This window comes from Echiichthys vipera, assembly GCF_963691815.1.
Source record: "Echiichthys vipera genome assembly, chromosome: 19".
Classification (NCBI taxonomy): Eukaryota; Metazoa; Chordata; class Actinopteri; order Perciformes; family Trachinidae; genus Echiichthys; species Echiichthys vipera.
This window is the reverse complement of record NC_139844.1, coordinates 21,761,723-21,782,908: the sequence shown is the minus strand read 5'-3', so window position 1 is coordinate 21,782,908 and position 21,186 is coordinate 21,761,723. Positions and strand designations below refer to the sequence as shown.

Sequence of the window (21,186 nt, the reverse complement as noted above, 5' to 3'; positions counted from 1 at the left end):
TTTCTCTCAGACGTTTGTGTGACTCAGACAACATGAAAGGGTGTCACCCTGTGATGACCAGACGTGTCTTTTCTCCTCCTTTTCTACAGCAGCGATTGATTATTATTATTATTATTGTTATTATGATTGTTATGATGATTGTAGGTGGTTATTGCTGTCAACGTCACGTGAAGCAACACATGCGTCATGCACAGTTATTTGTTGTTTTTTTAAGTGTAATGTAGCATTGTATAATATTGTATAATATGCATATGTTGTTTGAATATTGCCCTCTCCCCAGAGAGAAGCAGGTGTCATTTTAACGTGCAGGGATCTGTCAGTAGAGCATCCTAGAGGATAGAAAACCTGGTGCTATTTATAGGTGAAGTGCGGAGGGGTGCTAAGGATTGCTGTGTCAGATTCCCCCTCTCCCTCTCTCTCCCTCTCTCTCCCTCTCTCTGTCGTTCTCTCCTTCTGTTTAAACTAAATGAACAGAGTCTGAGATGAAAAGGAATTTCATCCCAACTATTCAAAAACGGTGCGACTACGGCATCAAAGCCAGGGCAGGCAGACACGCACAGTTGATCCTGTTCTCTGTGGTTAGAAAGTTCTAAATAAAAGTGTAACGCATTCTGACCCTTTAATCTGCAGTTGCACACTTTTGTAATGTGCCCTGCCACCTATCTTCCTCCCCAAACGCCGCCAACCTCTGCATGCTTTGTGTCTCTCTGTCCACATGTCTGGGTGGTGAAGCGTTGAATTTGCAGGCAGGGACCGTCCACACCTCTAAGCCTGATAGCATTTATCGTTTGCGTCCACTCTCAGCAGGCACTGAGACGAGACAGAGATGTTGATGTCTGGGATGCTCCATCGCCTCCTCCTGGCTGGCACCTGTCTCTTTGTCTACGGAACTCCTGTCCACCTCCAGAGCTTCGCCCCCACACGAGACGGCGGCTGTGACGGGCAGTGTGCCAGCTCGATAACAACAGCTGAACCCACAGAATATGTGACTGGCCTGGTATCGAATGTAGGTGCGGAAGAAGGGGCCGGCACACATGCACCACCTGAGGGGATAGCTCCAGTGACGCAGACAGAAAATGGGAACAGCTTTGATGGAAGATCTGGGTCAAGCGAGGCTGGTGGAGAGGTGTGGAGCCAAAGGAGCGGGGTAAAGAAGGCCGGGAGCCTGCCGGAGATGGGAGACGCTCAAAGAAAGTCTGAGGCAGCTTCGGTGCTTTCTGTTGATCCAGAAGGTAAAAAGGAGGACATACCTGTCATCAATGAGCCCGTGTTGAGTCCTACAGGTGGGAGAAGGCGATCGGACACAGCTGTGAGTACCACAAGGATGACTCCAGATGGGTCAACGCCACAGCTGAGCATCAAGGCCAAGGAGGGCAAAGACCAAGGCGAGGAGGACGGAACAGAACTACCTGGTTACGGTGACTCTCTCCAGGATAAAGACCCAGAAACAAGCTCGCCATCATCTGCAGAACATGCAAATCCTGAAGAACAACAACAGAAACTGACCTCACACAGTTCCATCCCTCCCTTGATTTTTGTCCCACCTCACACCTCCACACATTTGTCAATTTGGGGCCACGATGGAGCTACAATGTCCTCCCTCCCAGACCCCCTGTTAGCGGAAATAGGACCAAACCTGATGCCTGGTGAGGATGGAACAGAAAGCCTGTGGACTGAGGCAGCGAGGCCCGGTGGAGGTAAGTTAGATGTTGATAAAATTGCCTTTTTTTGGTTGGGTAACTCTTTCTGTAATCCCTTATTCAACATGTCCAAACTTCAGACACACAAAATCCCCGGTGTAAGGTAATGCTCTGTAGTCACTGTCAGCCTGTAAGACTTCCTTACACAACAAACCCTATTTTCTGGCTTGCTGGCGTTTGCAGGGTTTCAGGAGGCTTCATTAAAACAAGGCGGAAATGAAAACGACACGTCTAGTGGCAGAGATTGCCTTTGATGATTGGCAAAGAAAGACGGCCGCTTTACCACGCTCCACTTTGAACCCCAGCTGGGACCCGTGGCAGTCTAATTACTTTCTATTTCTAGTCCTCTACACGCAACTGCAAGGAACGAGCTCGCGGGGTGTGTTATACAAGTCTTTGGAGGGATTCAACCCCACTTTCTATCTACATATCCCCTCAACCCTCCTCTCTTTCTCTCCCACCCTTCACACTTCCCATCCAGACTATTGTAAAGAAACAGGCAGGTGATTATTCAGTGATGCAGGAGAGGGAAATGGATTAGAGGAATCTGTCTGAGCCAATATGTGTTCCTGCCGTCCGTTTGGGGACTGTCTGTTTGATGAAGCTTCCTCCCGACAGAAAGGAAGCTGACACAAAAAACTCAATTCCCCCAACAGCGTTATATAAAAGGATTGCGGTCTTTAGAAGCGTTTTTCAGCCTACTTTAGAAACACTCTAGACTAAAGGAAATGCCCGGGAGATATGCAGTGGCAGTTTCTCCAGTGACAGCCCCCCCTCTGTGGTCGCCTCTTATCTAGAAAGAACCGTTTTGCAAACAATCCTCCTTTCATTGTGTCTTAGCTGCTCTTTGAACTCGGCTCTGAGGGAATGCAAGTGCTGCTAATGGGAAAACTACATGTCATAAATACTTCGGTATTATATTTATATATATATATATATATATATATATATATAAATGAATACAGTTTCTGCTTTGCAATAGAAAATATTTATTTTAGCTGTAAGCAGAGCTGTGTAAAATAACTGCATGCAACTTTTGCCAGAAGATCCAACTAATTCTCATTCATTCATTCATTCATTCATCTTCAACCACTTGTCCCTGTCGGGGTCGCGGGGGGCTGGAGCCGATCCCAGCTGACATCGGGCGTGAGGCGGGGTCCACCCTGGACAGGACGCCAGTCTATCGCAGGGCCAATTAATTCTGCCATTTGAAAATTAAAGGTCCCATATTGTAAAGGGAGATTTCCATGTATTCTTTCGTTATAAAGCAGCTTTATAAATACTGTAACAGTATCCAAAAGCTCAATCTACAGAGAAATGCACACAGCCCGTATTCAAAAACTGTGCTTTTAAACGAGCCGTCAGGACTTCTGTACAGTTGTGATGTCACAGCCAAGTAACACCCGCCAACCCGCCAAATACGGGTTAAAATTCATTTGGGCGGGTGTTAATAATAACTTACTACCCAGTTTGGCCAGTGATGTACAATATGAGACATTGCATGCATGATACAAGGCTCTGTTCTCGGTCATTTATCCCTGTGGCAGTACTTACTACGTTTCCCACGAACGCTGTGCCGTAATGCAACGTGATGATGTATCATACGCCCATTGGCTGTGTGCAGTTTGCAGTGAAACCAGTGTGAGAAACCATGGAAACGAACGGAGCGTCCAACACAAAACACAAGGAAGAAGAAGAACGAAGCCGAAGCGGGAAAATAGACTGAAAGAGGAGGGAGTTAGCTAACGTTAGTAAAGTAAAGAAAAAAGTTCAGATTAAACTAAATGTGGCGGTGGTTGGAACGGACTCCTGGGGGGCGGGAAGAGGAAAGAGGCAGGGGATGAGGGACAGAGAAACGAAGAAAGGAACATTTAATGCCAAATGGCCAACACAAAACAGACAATTTCTTACCAACTAGTCATTTTAGAGTCGAGGCTGTAAAGGACCATAAGAAGGATTAGATGGATGGATAGATGGATAGATGGATAGATGGATGGATGGATAGATAGATAGATAGATGAATAGATAGATAGATGGATAGATGGACAGATAGATAGATAGATTGAAAAAAGATAGAAAAAATAGGCTAGTGTAAATTCTGATTGGCTGGTAACTTTAGAAAGAAACTAATATAAAATAAAAATAACAATGCAGAGCAAAAGGTGCTCAGTCAAGATGATAAAGGTGACACAAGGAAGCGTTTGAATCTTCACAGACATTATTTCTAAGGTGGTAACTTTAGAAAGTCACCAGCTACATATCCTGACCCTCCTTCTGTCTTTGTGCTTGCGTTGACACTATCACAGCGGACACTGTGATCCCGCCGTCTCAGGATGAAGCCACAGAGGGCACCATGTCGTCGGAGGCTCTCCCTCTCATCTTTGAGCCCTTTGAAGACGTCACAACAGAGGGGACAGCAGCAGAAGCAGCGGCAGCGGCCACACCGATGTCCGGCGGCGCTCAGCCTCCTGCTGCCATGGCGACGGGAGGAACGCCTCAGTCAGAGGACCAGCTTGTCACCGTGGAGACAGACAGCGACGGCCCCTCGCATGCCCCACCCCTGCTGATGCCAGACTGGACGTCACCTTGGCAGACGTCCGGCGGGGAGCTCCTGGAGCCAATGGGCTCCTCGGGTCCGTCTGTTTCACAGCGTCAGGCCGGAGCTGAGCTGGAGGATGACTCTGAGAGAGGTGATGTGGCAGGAGCAGAATGAATGAATGTATCTCAACATAACGCTCTGTGAAACAATAACTTCATGTACCATAATGCTGCTTTGGCCTTCTTTTTCTACAACTCACATACTCAAAGTCTAATAAGACACCTTGTACACTTATAGTTACACCTGGAGACACATTATGTGATGAGCTGTGAGTCATAGCTGCATTTGTGCACAGTATGTGAAAACCTCCACTTCTCCTGCTTATCTCCTCGGGCCATGTGCTTTGCGACGTGCAGGTGCTGTGAGGACACTGAATCTGGAAGAGAAGCTGCCCACCACCGGCTCCTTCTCATCCCTCCAGCATGCTATGACAACGGTAACCATGGCAACTGATCAGCCGGCGCACAAATCCAGATCAGGGCTGGAAGAGATGGAGTCTGAGGGTAAGACGAGTTTTGTCGCCAAGTGAAAGAAATATTTGATTTGAATTATCTTTTCCTTTCAGTCGTAAATTTGAGCCTTCCCTCTTGGCTGCTGAGATAATCTTTTTTTTTTAATTTAAGATTATTTTTTGGCACTTTTTTCCAGCCTTTATTATAAAAGACAGACAGGAAATGGGGTGAGAGAGGGAGGGGGGCATGCAGAAAAGGGCGGCAGGTCGGAGTCAAATCTGCGGCCGCCGCCTCGAAGACATTCAGCCTCTTTACATGCGTTCCACTGTGCCACCAGCCGCCCAGATATTTTTTTTTAATTTGGTTCCTAACAGAGGAGCAAGATGAAGATGAGGACGACGAGAACTCCGAGGAATCGGTGGAGGACGATAGCGACGAGGACCTAACAGAAGCGCCTAAAACATCCTCAACGCGCCCTCCGTACAGCCTCATCCCTCCACCTCCTATCTGGGTTCAACGTAACCAGGGGCTGAGTATGAGAGCTAAATCATCTTTTTATAACGTAGTGTATTTAATGCTCATACCTTCACCAGTATAAGAGAGAAATGGTGATTAATCTGTGCCTCCTTTCCTCTAGTGCGGAGCTGGGTGGAGCTGATCAGAGAAAAGGTAAGACTGCCCCCTGCTGCACTGAACAAGTCTTGTCCATAAAAAAAAAAGTGGTGGTTAAAGCTGTCAATATTGTTCATTTTAAATATCTGTTAAGCTGTGTAAGTCATCTTTCTTCATCCATGATCAACCACCACTTTTTTGATAATGTGGAGTTTAAGCATTAGAGCCTGAATTTGACTTGATAAGGACTCTGCTCTGTTTTGACCTTTTGTGTTTGCACTATCGGCAGGCGGGTTATGTGTCTGGCATGTTGGCCCCGGTGGGCATTGGCATCACTGGGGCCCTGCTAATCGTCGGTGCCCTCTACAGCATCAGGATGATTCACCGCAAGAGGAGGAACAGCTTCAAACACCAGAGGAGGAAGGTCAGGCAGCCAGAGGTCAATACCACTTGCTTTTTTTGTCACGTATTACTTGTTTCACTTGTTGTTGAAGCTCGATCTTGAATTGAGCATTAAGTCGATTCTTCTTCCACAGCAACCTCGAGAGCCTGGGACCAGCCGTCAGGACCAGGCCATGCTGCTGGCGGACAGCTCCGAGGACGAGTTCTGACGGAGAGGAGGAGGTTCGGCAAACAGCCCCCCATTGCTATGACTACCGCATCTCTAATCACCCTGGGCTGTGACTCATCTGATCCACAGAGTGTGACTGAGTAGGGAACATTTGCACAGGCTGCACAAAGGTCAGCGTTGTATAACCCCCCCCCCCCCCCCCCCCCCATTCTAAAAGTACCAATGTGAGTACTTTACCTGAATATGATGGTGATGTTGACTCTGGCGCGATGCACTTTGATATAAAAAAATAATTTGCTGCTTGTAAAGAAAACAATTAACTGTGTACTGGCTGGATAAAAGTATTGCTGGTCCATTTTTCGGAGAGGAGGGGGAAGTGTTGACAAGTGGGTTTTCTGTCGAGTAATAAAAAAGGGCTGTAGAAGAGTTTCATTGCATAAACAATGTAAATATGTGCACTGTATATGTAGCTGACTCTGGGTCAGTCATTTTAGTGTAAATAGTTGTTTTTTTTTTCCTGTACACATCTAGGATATGTAAAGGAATTGTTCAACATTTTGGGAAATACTCTTATTCGCTCAAGAGTTTGGTGAGAAGATCAACACCGCTCTCATATTTGACCCTTACATACTGTATCTACGGCCATGCATTTAGCTTAGCTTAGCATTATACAACAGTAAGGGAGGCCAGTGAACTTGAGAGATGTCAGAAGGTGGATTTTTTTTTAACCTTTGCACAGAGCCAGGTTAGATGTGCCCCCCAGTATTTTATGCTAAGCTAACTGTCTTCTGTCTGCAGCGTCGTATTTAGTGGACAGAGCAGTAAACACGAGCTAGCAGCCGGTTAGCTTAACTTAGGGGAGCGTACCTATGTTCCCCCGGGTCCTATGTTCCCAGCTTTGTATGTGACCGGGAAAAATAGGACCCAGGGAACACAGGACCCTTTTTTCCTAGAAAACCCACTTCTACCCCTAACTCCATTGCAGGGAACATAAAAAGGGTCCTATGTTCTTCGGTCACACACAAAGCGGGGAACATAGGACCCGGGAACATACGTACGCTCCCCTATGGTAAGCGGGGTCATCCCTATGTTCCCTGAGCGGGGTCGCATAAGCCTCTGCCTTCGCGGATTTAATTCAGAATTAGGGTCTACATAGGCCTATTTTCCGTGATTTCGGCACTGATTGTAGAAAAAATAGCAGACCTGGAAACATAGGACCCTTTCTGTGAACAGCAGGGAACACAGGACCTGGGGAACATAGGTACACTCCCAGTTAAGCTAAGTTAAGTTAAGCTAACCTTCTGCTAGCCACGGCTTACTGACATATCCTTCGGCATAACCCCGAGCGGGGAACATAGGACCAAGGGAACAAAGGCATGACCTCTAACTTAGCATAGAGACTGGGGGCAAACTGCATGATTGGTTCTGTCAAATGGTACCAAAACCATTCTGGAGTCTCCACTGGTTTCCTTATGACTACTAACACCTAGGCTTCGCTCTTTTCCTGTTTCCAGTCTTTATGCTAAGCTAAGTATCTCCTCGCTGCCACATCAGCTTCACATTTATGAGACAGATGAAACAGTGGAATCCGTCTTCTCACCTAACTCTCAGCAAGAAAGCGAATAAGGGTGTTTCCAAAAATACTATTTCCTTCAAGCAAACTTTTCACACATTTCAGAAACCTTCACATATAATTCATTGGAATTAGTGCTTTGTTTAAATGTGATTTTTGTGGAATTGTTAAATGTTTTATTCAAAGGCATTTGATCATAAAAGTTACCGTGTGACGCACATACAAAATAGCATAATCCTACAAAAGTATGTAGCAGAAAACACATTTTGATGTACAATATAACTCTGATATTCACTCTTTTGCCACTTGCAATTGTTTTTGAAGTGCATGACTATTACGTCTTTTCACACGTACGCCCGTTACAGAGTTTTCTAGTGAATGTTGGCTGGAAAAGCACAAACATTGAAGACACTGGGGCAGAGGTTCATACTTTCAGAAGTGATTTTTTTTTTTAACCAGCTCATTTTTGCACACAATAATGGCTTTTGTGCATTAATCTGGTTCAGACAGGGATGGATAAAGGCAACGTTTTGACCCACACATCCAGCTCAAGAAAGTCACAGTGCTGAGATGCAATGATGCGTAGTCAAATCAACTCCTTACATCTTTAGAAAAAGTCATGACGCTGTAGTTCAGACAGAAAAGACTAAATATTTGCGTCGAGAGCAATGACAATACATCGTTTTTCGTCGAAGCTCCAACTTCGAGAGGAATCTGATTTGCTTAATCTACACTGCCTGTTTATATGCAATAATACTGTTTAAGGGTGTGATGTAACATAGTGGACACTTTTTGTCTGTTTATGTAGATATGAAACGTGATAAATGATCCAATAAACAATTCTCTTAGATGTCTGATTGTGACTCTTCTTATAACAGCCTATAGTGTGAATAATGTCTTTAAATGAAAACCACTCCAGACAGCAGACAAGATAACCAAGTTTACAGCATTAAAAAAATCAAATAATTTATTTCTGTGTTCTTTTTCCACATTAAATAAAAGCTATCGGACATTTTCCAGATCAAAATCAAGAGAGGGGACGGGGAAGAGGAACAGGGGAAACAGAAATCTGACATGCAAAAAAAACCTTTTTGCTTTCCCCTTTGCACGCTTCGTGGATGGCAGCGCTGGCCGCCCCGAAAAAAGACAGCAGGAAGCCCCTGTGGTTGCTCCGTTGGTTGTAGGGACCACAGCCTTTTGTGGTGCAGCATGACAGCCAATACAAATGTTGTTTATCTGACCCGCAAACTGGTTTCTGGGGGGGAATTTATAATTGTAACACTAGAAATATAGGATGGCAGATGTTGCCCAAGGTGAGGACAGAGAAGTGGGCGTGTGATTGTTACAGTAAGCCACCTGGATTGCGCGGCCGGGACATCCAGGAGGAGGAAAGGAACTGCCTCTGATATCTGTGAACACTGAACTGGCATGTCAAGTCAAAACCTATTCCAAATGCATTGTCAGAGAGAGAGCTGGGTAAAACTACGTTTACACCACAGGCCATGGCTACAAATAGATATCGATGACGAAGCCCTTCAGTCTGTGATCATGAGCTAAACGGAGCCCTTTGGCTCTTTGTGACAGGCTGTAATGCCCATAAGGAACTGCCAGAGTTTCACAGGAGTAAAACAAAAAAAGATAACAGACACTTTTCCTTAAAAATCTAAAACACGCCCTCATACTGACAGCTGGTTTGAAAGAACGAGACAGGTTGATTTTGTAAGGGGTTACCCATCTTGTCCTTTCATCCATCAGTAGTCACTGTATAAAGGAAGAAAAGGCAGTGAGGCGACACGAGAAGGGAGACAAGTGTCCAATACGGACCGAAGATTTCAAACTCCAAAATAAACCAGGGGAGGTTTACAGGGGTTGATGATCGAAATTCAAATGGTGTCAGATGAGCAGTAAGGATAATAGATGGTGTTCAGGGACTAGAGCAGCTCATAATTCTTGTTGATGGGCTAAAGTAGCACAGAAATTAAATATGAGAATCAAATCTGACAAATCAACCCAAGCCGCCCCCCTTCCCGACAGATGATTCACAACAAACAAAGAAAAAAAACATTCTCTCAATATATCCGAGGAATAGAACAACACTCGTGTACAAATCTGAAAAGAAAAATAGGTCATCTGATCCATTGTTCCAAATGCAATCTCTCTCACACACACACACACACAAACATACGTACACACGCTGCTATGTGGGTGGAAACTCTGCAAACAGCTTCTCTCCCTTTCAGTCCTGGGGACATAGACCCAAAAAAATGAACAAGGTCCTGTGCTGTCATGGAGACGGGCTCAAACATCTGACTACCGTGGATGTTCGCTGGAGACTTTGGCGTGTTCTGAAGTCAATATTTTGTAGCAGATTGAACTCTGATTGTGCTACAGGACGGTATCTTGCATTGCTTCTTACTCTAAATATTTTAGGCAGGATAAAAACGTGCAAATGTCCAATTGCATAATGTGAAATTGACTTAAAATTGCATTAAAATACTTGTGATGTAGGTTGTTTCACCGATTTGACTTTGAACACTCAAAGCCGATTCAGGGTTCACTTTTCCCTCTACTGTCCCCCGCACGTTCTAGCACATCGAGCACGCATCCTTGGAAAGCTTTAAAAAAAAAGATGTGTGATCCGTCCCTTCCTGTTGTCTTTTAAAGGCTGGAACTAAACACAGCACCTCAAAGGCTGTCATCTTCCTGTGCGGTGCCTCTGAAAGTAGAGAAATAAAAGTCTGACAGATCCACTTCATTGTCAAAATAACACACGTTCATACACACACACACACACACACACACACACACATACATACACACTGCAGCAAATTTCCAAAGAAGTGCACCTGACCTTTGTTCATATCACTTTGAAGAAGAAGAAAAAAAAAAAACTAAGCGGTTGAAGCAAACTGTCTTTGCCATAATTAGTGTGGATTGGAACATCCTGGTGCATCTACGACGCGCTCCAGGTTTCGGAAATCTTAAAATGTTAGCGAGGTTGGTTGTGCATCGGGTTAGGGCACCTGGGAAGTGCATTGTGGGCTCAGCCGCTTACGAGCAGCGCGAGGTTATACAGGTGTATGTTAGACAATCTAAACCAACTGAAAGCAAACAAAAGAATAAAATATCATCTGCTAAGAATACTTGTCTATTTTCCTTTTTTTTTATCAAGAGATAAACACACACACACGCAAACACACACACACACAGCATTCTAGCATATGTAACACTTCGCCTCTGGTCTGGTGCAGTCCGAGGCTGCTGCGTGACGCCCGTTGGCGAACCGTTTGTAGCTGAGAGTGCTGATGGATTGCGTGGCACTTGCAATAAGGAGAAATAGACGAATAGTTGAAAAAAGGAGTAAACTGATGGCTGTTAGGACACGTTTGACCACACCATCATTATCAAAGAGTCCCTGTAAATTACACCTTTTTGGGAATTTTGCAGCAGCTGGCAGTGCATTCGGGGGGGGGGGGGGGGGGGGGGGGGGGGGGGACAGGCTCTGATCTGCAATAATAGGAAGAAGGGTTTGATGAGGAGAGTTTAGTGGACACCCAAGTGAAAAATACGGTTGGCAGATCCACAAAGTTTGAGGTGCTAATGGAGTGATTTGTTCCGATCAACTGCTCTGCGCCGACATGCTTGCACCAAACACGGGAAGAGGTTTCGGAAGGGTAAGCCTCACGACTGGGTCGATCAACACACACTCTTCACACACATCCCCCCCACCCACACTCATGTTGAAATAAATGCATGCATATCTTTACAGGCTTCAGTCCTGGAGGCTGAGGCAGGAGATGGAAACAGCAGCAGGAAGATGCTGCGCCCACTGGACAGGATGGGAAACGAAAAACATACGACGGCACGCACGATTCCAACCACGCATGCGCTCACGCAGTCGCACAAACACGTTCACTTGCTCACGGTGAAACCAACCACGCCACCTACACATGCACACAAAAACAAGCCAAACACTCCAAAAAAACACACACACACACAGTCATACTATAGCTTTTTCCACCCCACCCCCCGTACAACTCACAAGGTTAAAAAAGAAACACAAAAATAAACTCCACAAATATTTTCTTCCCAGTCTGTTTTTTTTTTTACTGCCCCGCTTCCTTATTTCATGTGTTGTTGTTTGCTTTAAGTCTGTTCTTGTCCCGTGTTCTGCAGGAGGATCTGGCGTGGTGACGCGCATCCACGCTTGAGCCGCGTCACACCTTGCGTCCCCTGGTTCGATGCGGCGTCCAGGCTTGAAGGTCAAAAGGTCATCTTGTCCCCAGTCAAGGTCATCCCAGAGACCACCCTCATTCAACGCCCCCTCCCTCCCCCTCCTCGTCACAGAAAGTATCAGGGGGCCCTTTCATGAGAACATCAGGTGGGATGTCAAGTCCATTTCTGCCTAAACAACAGTTGTTCACAGGTCAAGGACAAAAAGAGGGCATGTTTGCGTGTCTATGCATACCTATGCGCGTACTCTTTATGTTTGAACACAGGTGTGTGTGTGTGTATGTGTGAGTGAGTGTGTGTGTATGTATATAAGAGTGAAATGACCAGGGCAGAGCTGAAGCTGTCGAGCAGATAGCGTATGAGGTGAACAGCACCCGCTGTCCCGTCCTCCCCCGTCCCCCTCTTCTTTCCTCTAGCGGAGCCACAGTTTGAGCCGCAGCGCGTCCACTCCGTTCAGGTAGTATCTGAACAGCCGCTTGTCTCTGACAAAACCCAAGTTCTCGTACAGCTTCAGGGCTGATTTGTTGGTGATTTCGGTCTCCAATACAACCTGAGGACACACAGACGGCCATGTCACTGCTTTGTTTTATACATCCTTGTAGCCTGGTACAAAAGACACATTTGGTTGATGTGCAAATCAAGTTTTAATGAGTAAACTAGACGCGGATACGCCTAAATATATCATTTCTATTTCTATATAAACTTAGGAATAAGACAGAAGAGAAGAAGACATTGTTGTCTGATCTAAGACAGCTGTTTCCCATGTCACGGAGCAGAAAAGCACAGTACACAATAACACTAACAACGGCTCCGTCCCAGTAAGACCTAATAATGGGACAGTAGGCCAGCATGCGTCGTTACAAGTATTCAAGTATATGCTTATGATGATATTAAGTGGGGGAAACAGAACACATGGCAGTAAAAAAAAGAAACTAATGACATTGACTGTGATTCGATACAGTGCAGTAATAAAACACGATAACATCTAAGAGCGGTTGAGTGTTGCACATTGCCGCCTGTTTCCAAAGCGTACAAATGTTCCTTCCATCCCAGCAGCTATTCATTTCCATTCATTGCGCTACCACAGTGACCTTCAGTAACATGTGTTTTTTGTCAGGGAAACGTTGCATAATAATGCAGTCGCAAGAAGGGATAGTTCAGCCATCTTGCTTGTGTGTTCACAGACGGTCTGATAGTCAAGTTCTAAGTTTGCTGTTGACAGACATTTACATTAAGCAAAGCAGCTGGGAAATAAAACTCAGACTCAATTTGGTAGCGCGGGATATTTGCCTATGAGCATTTGAGAGCATGAAGCCACAGCACAATGGAGACCGGAAGGTTTTTCAAAAATCTGTCTTTAAAAATGGAGTGAAAATAGATGTGAAGAGCTGCATATTAGTCCAATTAAATCAAGGGCCGAAAAAAAAAATGCAGCTTACAACCCAATTACAGTGTGTGCAGTTGCTCGAATGGTGAAAAAAAACAGGCATTTCTATAAAAGCGTGCACTTGGTCGATACACAATCGCATCAACAGCAAGATAATTAATGCGGTGAATCATTAGCCGTCCTTTGGTCTCCGTCGACAAAGACATCAGAGAAAGTTTAATGCGGTATCTGATTTCAGCCTCACACACTTGCCATTTCTGCAGGTTTCAAAAGAAGCGGGTGAGTCAGTACGCGGCTGTTCAGAGAGAAACAGAGAAAATGAACTAGTTCGTAGTGGGAAGATGCTGAAAGGCTTTGAGTAGCTAACGATCACACCAAGGTTACCGGCGAACTGAGATGAGTGAAGGACGGGGCAAAGAAACTAGTCCTTGCACGCACAGAGGCTTTGGTGTCGGGCCACCACCCAACTAAAACCGCAAACCAACACTTTTCAATGTGTTGTTGTTGTTGTAAGAATGAACTATTTCCTTAAGGGATCATTTTTTAATTTCTTATCCTTTCTCTGTACAGCCTGGACTGGTGGCGGGTTGTCTTCTCCTCGACTGCACACTTGCGTCGACGTTATGAGTGAACACGCTGGCACACATCTTGGGAACGCGTGCCCACATGTCGGGCATAAAACCTGTGCACGTTTTCGCAAATTCATAACTGCGTTTCAGGCTTTTCTGGATGTGTCAAAATGTGGTTTGAAAAGAAAAAAGAATCTGTGAGTCTACGTATCTTACCTCGTCACAGTCACCCTCCACCATGGCATAGATGGCCTTCTTCACCAGATTAGTACCTGAAAGAGAAGAGTCTGAGTCAGCGATGGCACGCAAATGGACAATAACACTTGTCTTTTCTATGTTCCTGGCTTGACATCTGGTAGTATAAGAAAGGCAAAAGATAAAAAATGAATAATCTAAATAATACACGTATTTTAAGAGATAAGAAAGCACAAAAGACACAGTCGCACAGCGTGGTCTCAGCTCCAAATTATGAAAACGTCACTGTTAATTCTGTATATGACATGCGGAGTCCAGATCTCACCGATGCTTTTCCTTCTGTGCTTCGAGTCCACAGCCAGCATGGCGATGTACCCGCGACGGAACATCTTCTTGTGCATGTCGAGCTTACATACGATGGCTCCGACACACTCCTGCTCCACCATGGCCTGTGACAGACACACAACAGTTAGGTCCTCTCGTGTGTCTTAGCTCAAAGCCTAGCAACTGTTCCTCTGCGGTTCCTGTCGTCCCGCCAGTCGTGCTGGTTCTGTGAGCGTGACCCCTGACCCTTTATTTTCATGGCATTTCCTCTCGCGTTAGATGCGTCGTTCCAGAAAAACTGGAAAAGGGAAGTTTATGACCTTGGGGCTCAGGGGATAAACAAAGAAAGGACAGTGTTCGTCAGAGTAGAAAACCCTGAGTGGACACTGTAAGCGCAGGAGGAAACACCCACTGACAGCTCATTACTCTGGACTAAAACTGGAAAGTAAGGGCTTTAAACATTTGCTTGCTCCCAAGTTCCTCTACATGTGACTCGACAAAAAAAGCTTCAAGTCAGCGATGAACTATAGGCGGTTTCAAAGATGTAAACGTAAACACTTTAAATGTGTCCAACTTTGATTCCTGTTGCAGTGAATGTCATCAGCTGACAGGAAGTTAACAAGGCTGTTGTATGCAGTTGAATTCCATTAAAAAAGGTATATAAGTGATAATATCATGTCATTTCAACGCTTTCTTGATTTGACATCTATTAATTCAGACTAACTTCAAATAAACCAACATGGATCAAGACTGTGTGATAGGAAAACAGGTGCTGGAGCTGTCAACATTGTCAGTACAACTTCCGAACCCATGTGCTGTCAGTGACATGAACATGTGAGTGATCAAGCTGTGTGTGTGCGTGTGTGTGTGTGTGTGTGTGTGTGTGTGTGTGTGTGTGTGTGTAGAATGACTGTGTCTGGTTGCCTTTGAGACACACTGACAGGTGATGGAAAGCTATAGGCATGCAGTCACACCCAGTCCCATAATGCTAGGCACCTTAAGGTCAACAAAGAGTGTAGCTCACACTTAGTTATTTGTTTACAGAGTGAATAAATGCAGTGTTTTCTCCACATTGAGGTGGATTTAGTGTCCCACTCACCAGAAAGCAGAGCTGCGGCCAGTTGTGGATGAAGTACCTGTAGGTGTAAATTGAATAAGGCTCAGACAAGTCCTTGGTGATCAGTCTCATGATCCACGGCATCTGGAGCTCGGACTCGTAGCGGACATAGCGGATACCGTGGCTGTCCTCCTCCGCTCTGCCGGGAGAGCCGCTCAGGTCGAGCCGGGCCAGCTCCGCGGCCGGCGGCTGCAGCTGCTGCGGGTCAGCGAGGCTCTCCACTCCGCCGGGCCCGGCGTCCGGTAACTCGACGCTCGGCGGTCTCGGTGGCTCTGTGAGGTCAAACTCCTCTTTCCCCTCGTCCCCAAGGTGCCCGCGGGCCGCCTCGGTTCTCGTGAAACCCGGCATCCCGTTCATGCTGTTGTTAACCAGCGGCGAGTGACTGCCGTTTTTGGAGAAGGGGCTGTGGCCTTCGTGTTGGTAGTGCTCACTATTGTTTCTAGCGGCCGGAGCCTCCTCGTTGCTGCCGCTGCTGCTGCTGTCACAGTTGTCCACGGACGGTCTCGGGTTGTCGGACATGTTCCCTGTGTGGTGGAGGCTGTCAGGGTCCTCGGAGGGGCCGGACAGCCCGTTAACCTGCTGCTCTCGCGGTTGCATCCTGAGGTGCAGCGCCGCCGGGCTAGCCCTCGCCAGCATGTGTTTCTGCTTCTTATTAACCGACCTCTTCACTTCGCTTACCGGCTCCAACGTCTTCCCTGTACCGGCGGTTACACAGTCGTCCCCGTGGCAGGCCCGCTCTCCGTCTCCCCCCGCCGGCTCCGCGCTCCCAGCCCCGGGGAAAGAAGGAACTTCAGCCGGGGTTGCAGGCAGTGCGCTACTAGGCCCGGGCGGCACTGTGGCCATCCCACCGCATTAAGGTGGAGATTCACGGGAGGAAAACGTTGAACACAAGCTCATCCGCGGGGCGAAGGGGATAAACAACCAATATACAAGTTAGTTCACCGAATATCGCGTAAACCCGGGGATTTCTGAGGCGATCACGGATCCGCTGGAGACGTTTGTCGCTGCTTTCTCCTCGGTTTCCCTGCTGCCGGAAAGTGCTGTCGCAGCAAACGCCATTGCAACAGCGGAGAGAGAGGCGTTTTACGACAGTGGCGTAACGCATGACAGATTCAAATACTGGATTTTTATAACTGTTATTGACTTTTTGATGGGGGGAAAAATAGTCAACATGTTATTATAAGTGTCAATTGTTTTGTGTTTCACTGTGGGAACAGGGAGTGTGTTGCGGAGTCAGCAGGAGAGTTGGTGGTTGTTTTGGGAAGACCCGAGATAACTGACTTTGTTTTCTAAATAGATCACCATGACAACCGTTTCTGTTCAAACTGCATGTTTAAAGGATTTGGGCTCTGAGGACTGCCCTCATGTTGAGACACTGCTGTTAGGTGTACTGTATGCTCTCTTCTTGTGCAAGAATACATTTTAGTGTTATTATAAATTCATTCTGGTTCAAAACTGATCCTTGTGCAGAGAGTTTTTATAACACTTTTATTTGCAACAGAACTTTCAGAGCAGGAATGTAAACACAATTCAATTCAATCCAATTTAATTCAATTTTATTTATAGTGCCAAATCATAACAAAAGTTATCTCAGGACACTTTACAGACTAGGTATAGACCACACTCTACGACTTATTTATGATTTACATAGACCCAACAATACGATGGTTTGCCCATAAGAGAAGAAAAGCACAGACAATTAAAACTGGACACACTTGAAGTGGGTCACGATTGGGATTTTTAGGAGGTTGCACTGAGAACAGGGGCGGATTAAGGTGTTCATGGGCCCCTAGGCTACTGTTTGTTTGGGCCCCCCACACATTATTAATCAGCTTTATCAGAAAAAAACCGGCTAGAACAGAAGAAGAGTCTGCAACCTTGAAAAATCCTGTCAATTTAGGATTTTTCTTCAGTAGATCTTGGTCCTATTGTTCTTTCAGTTGTGCTTTTCTTTTTCATGCTCTATCACATTTCCTTTCTGACATTTTGCCACTATACTGTGTAATAACAGTGCGTGACGTATCATTTGACAACAAAACTGACCGTATGAACCCGGCCACATGATGGCAGCTGATTGGGTAAATTTTTCCCATATCAATCCAATCAGTAATTTAAAATGTTTAATGTTTCTAAGGGCCCCAACAGGAGGCAATATGGTTTTCCCAGTGAGGTAAATTAAAAAAAATAAAAGTAATCTGGCCAATCCGGGGCCTGTGCACACCTGGGGCCCCTCGGCTGCAGCCTAGGCCAGCCTGTGCATTAATCCACCTCTGGCTGAGAGGTTCCCAACCCTTTAAGAACTGTTGACTTGTCTACTTTACACCAGCAGAGGACGCCAAGTGGAGGATCTGGATATACTGTACAGTAGGTTACTGTTTTTCCTCCTTTGCATCAACACTGCAGTTTCTCCAGCAGATGTCGCCAGCAGATTAGATTCATTGGCATTCGTCCCTTTATCCTGGAAAGTGGGCTTCAAGTTTGTTTTGAGATAAGCCTGTTTGTGATTATTTGAGCAGGCTAATAATATCCAAGTTGTGAGACCAAATAATTTCACTCCACTACAATCCGGATGGAAATATTGTAGGCCTACTTTTCACTCAGCTACTTACCTGCTGACTGTAGAGGCTCTGAGATAACTGCAGATTGAGGTATAACAATCTGACCAAATCACTGTAACCCAAGTTTATTATGGCACAGCATGGAGGTTATTTTATTTTGAAGCAAGTGAAAACAACAAATGCTGCAAATTTTCATGGTTAGTGTTTTAAAACCTTTAATTTCTGACTGACAGACTCAATCAGTACATGTGGTTTGGACCTTTGATGGTGGACAACAGAGAGAAGTGATTGATTCTGGAGGAGTCCCACGAGTCCTCAAATCTCCAGGTTCCCTAAAATGCTTATAACTCTGAAGTAAAGATAAATTGCAGATGGCCTTTACTGGTGAGTTGTCGATCATTTTTCTGTTTTTATAAAACTCTATTTAAGACTCACAAAACGTCTCTAGTGCTGGGTTTAATTTATTATGAGAAGAGAAAAGAAAAAATGCCTGTCGTCTCAGTGCTGACCTTAAAAACACAAGGTTAAAAAATGATAAAGAATCAAATCTAAACATATTTATTTATCAGGGACAAGTCTGTCTGTGCCCCTTATAGCTACACACGTGCCTGATTATGATACGGTGGTTATTGTTTTTTCTGGTGATCCTTTTTTATGATCTAAGAATCCTAGTTTTCAATTCTCATTCTTCATCTGAGAAAACAGGTCAAAGACCCGGGTCAGGATCGTTTTTCTACATCTAGGGGGAAAAAAAACAGAATTTCTACCTGCCAAAACTTTTTTGTCATCTGTTTCCAAACATGAAAACTAAAAACTATAAGAATAACCCAGTCAAAACCCGCTCTTAAGTCATAATCCCAGGAGAGAAAATGTTTAGATCAGACGTAGAAAATCGCTCACCAGAAAAAAAAACACAAATTTTTACTTGCCTCCGTACAAATCAGACTTCCAAGACTGAGACAGCAGATTTACCTTAGTCCAAGTTAATCTGCAGGGTGGTGCAGCCCATCCTAGGTGGCAGTGTTGCTCTATTGTGTCTGTCCGTGCATTCAGGGATTGTTTACTATTCGCAAAAGACAGTGTGAACTTTCAAGCGTAATAGTACTGCATTATTTCCTCTACAAAGCATGAGGAAACATGCTTCTATCGAGTTTCTATTACATTATAAAGATGACAGACAAATAGATAGATAGATAGATAGATAGATAGATAGATAATACGATAAGAAAGACGTTGAGAAGGACACCTCTCTGTCCCGCAACCAGCTATCATGAACGTGTGTGCTTCATATGTGGAAGGGGAGAGTCACATTTTGTTTGTAGATATATGTTACAGGGAAAGGGACCGAGAGATAGACATGCAGGGAGCGAGACGACCCTTTGAAAGCTATAAGCCTTGGGGCTGAGAACTCTCTGAAGAGCTGGAATCAGACATGCACAATCAGTTCCCCTCTTCAAATCTCCTTTACAGGCCTATCTACTTGAACAGGCTTCTCTTAATTACTTTCTCTATCACTTAGCGAGCTGTGCCCGGGACTAGGAGCCGCAGCAGTCTTGCCAGAGACACTTGGCTGGTTTGAACTCATATTTATATATCGTCTTTCTCACAATCCTGTCCCGTACCTTACCCCCCCCCCCCCCCTCCCCTCTTCTTCCTCCTGCTTCCATTCTGCACCGCTCTTGTCTCTCCGTGGCTCTCCCCATCCTTTTCCAAATATCTCCAGGGCATCGGTTGCGTCATGTGACTGGTGTGCTTGTGATTACAGGAGTTGGCAACCGCACTCAACTATAAGGAAGAACCCAAAATATCTTGAAACATGACAGCATATAGGATGACCCACGCTGACAATGACACCCGAACACCCTCCTCTTCTTCAAATCACTCCCCGTCCCTCTATGTGTCTGAACCAGGGGGTTCAGGAGCTGGAAGGCCTAGCATTGGGTCATTTTTTCTTCTTTTTTTTTTTTAGTTTCTCAGTCTGGCGTCTGGTCCACTAGAGCTGTATTTAATTAGTTTCTGTTGGGTTAATTAGGGGCTAAAGTTAGGGGGTCGGACCAGAACAAAAGCGGGTCAGGCTGGACGGATGCAGGTGCTCCAGTGCGGTTGCCAGATTCCACCGTTCAGATTAAGATGGCTGCAAATAGTCTGGAGTATTGGGGAGAGAGAGCCAGAGAGAGAGAGAGAAAGAGAGAGCGAGAGAGAGAGAGAGAGAGAGAGAGAGAGAGAGGGGAAGGCCTTATATGTTTTATACTCTTATCATTGTGCTTACTATCGGATACATTTCAACATCTTTTCTTTGCATTATCCACAAGAAACCACCTTACATTCACACACTTTAATCTCACTTTCATGTCTTCTCCCCTCTCATATAACACACTGGCACACATCACACAGAGCCGATCTAATGTATGGCGTGTGCGAGTGATGTCTTTGCCAGTCCGCTTTCCCTGTTGCCGTACAAGGTAATGCGTCGTATGTTCCCATTCGTATCGCTCCCAGCACTCAGTCCCTTTTTTCATCCACGAGTGGCAGCTATACCCTCTCCTTTTGCTTTGTTGGTCGGCTGTGTGGAGTGGGAAATATGTGAGGAGGACATCAAAGAGACCCATCCAGACAAGTGAAGTATACATAAAATGGACAATTCAAGCCTGTGAAGTGTACATCAGTTGTTTCAATGCAGTGATCATGTACATGAAACAAATTAAAACAGTAGATGTGTAGAAAGGCCTCAGGCTGCAGCACTTTGAAGGTTACCTGTTTACTGTCATTTTGTTTACTGCATATGTTTATAATTTTAAAACATATTAAAGTGGTCTTTAATACATGGATGTGAAATATGCGTTCAGATACGGACCTGCGTGCAACTTTGATTATAGAGAAGAGCAAGAAAAGGGCGAAAGAGACACAATTTGACCTTTTCTTCTGTCCTGTTGAGATGAAGAGGGACCAGATGAACTGATATGAGAGAAGAAGGAGGGAGAGGAGAGAGAGAGAGAGAGAGAGGGCATCTCTGGCATGGTTGGAGCCCCTCAGTGTGTGTGAGGGTCCTGGGGCCCTTTAGACAGGCGCCAGCCCAGCAGGGAAGCAGAGACAATCACGCAGCACCAGATTCAATGCACAGAGATGGAGGGATGGAGGGATGGAGGGAGATGAGGAGGGAGGGGTGGATGGAACGCCGGGACAAAGTGCACAGTTGTGAAAGGTGGAGGACACGACAAGGAGAAGAGCAGACGCGTCCAGGTAGAGATGGACAGAGCTGCCGAATAAAAGAGTTGAAAAGAGAGTGGATGGAGAGG

At 45.5% G+C, this 21,186-nt stretch overlaps 1 protein-coding gene across 1 annotated transcript; it reads right to left on the bottom strand.

Moving 5' to 3' along the window:
• Positions 1 to 11,012: 11,012 nt before the first annotated feature.
• Positions 11,013 to 16,351, bottom strand: naa30 (N-alpha-acetyltransferase 30, NatC catalytic subunit). Its single transcript, XM_083933641.1, has 4 exons — positions 15,315 to 16,351; positions 14,217 to 14,340; positions 13,913 to 13,968; positions 11,013 to 12,290 (listed from the first exon to the last, which is right to left on the bottom strand). The coding sequence occupies exons 1-4, from the start codon at positions 16,173 to 16,175 to the stop codon at positions 12,153 to 12,155; spliced, it is 1,179 nt and encodes a 392-aa protein (XP_083789767.1). The 5' UTR covers positions 16,176 to 16,351; the 3' UTR covers positions 11,013 to 12,152.
• Positions 16,352 to 21,186: the final 4,835 nt, after the last annotated feature.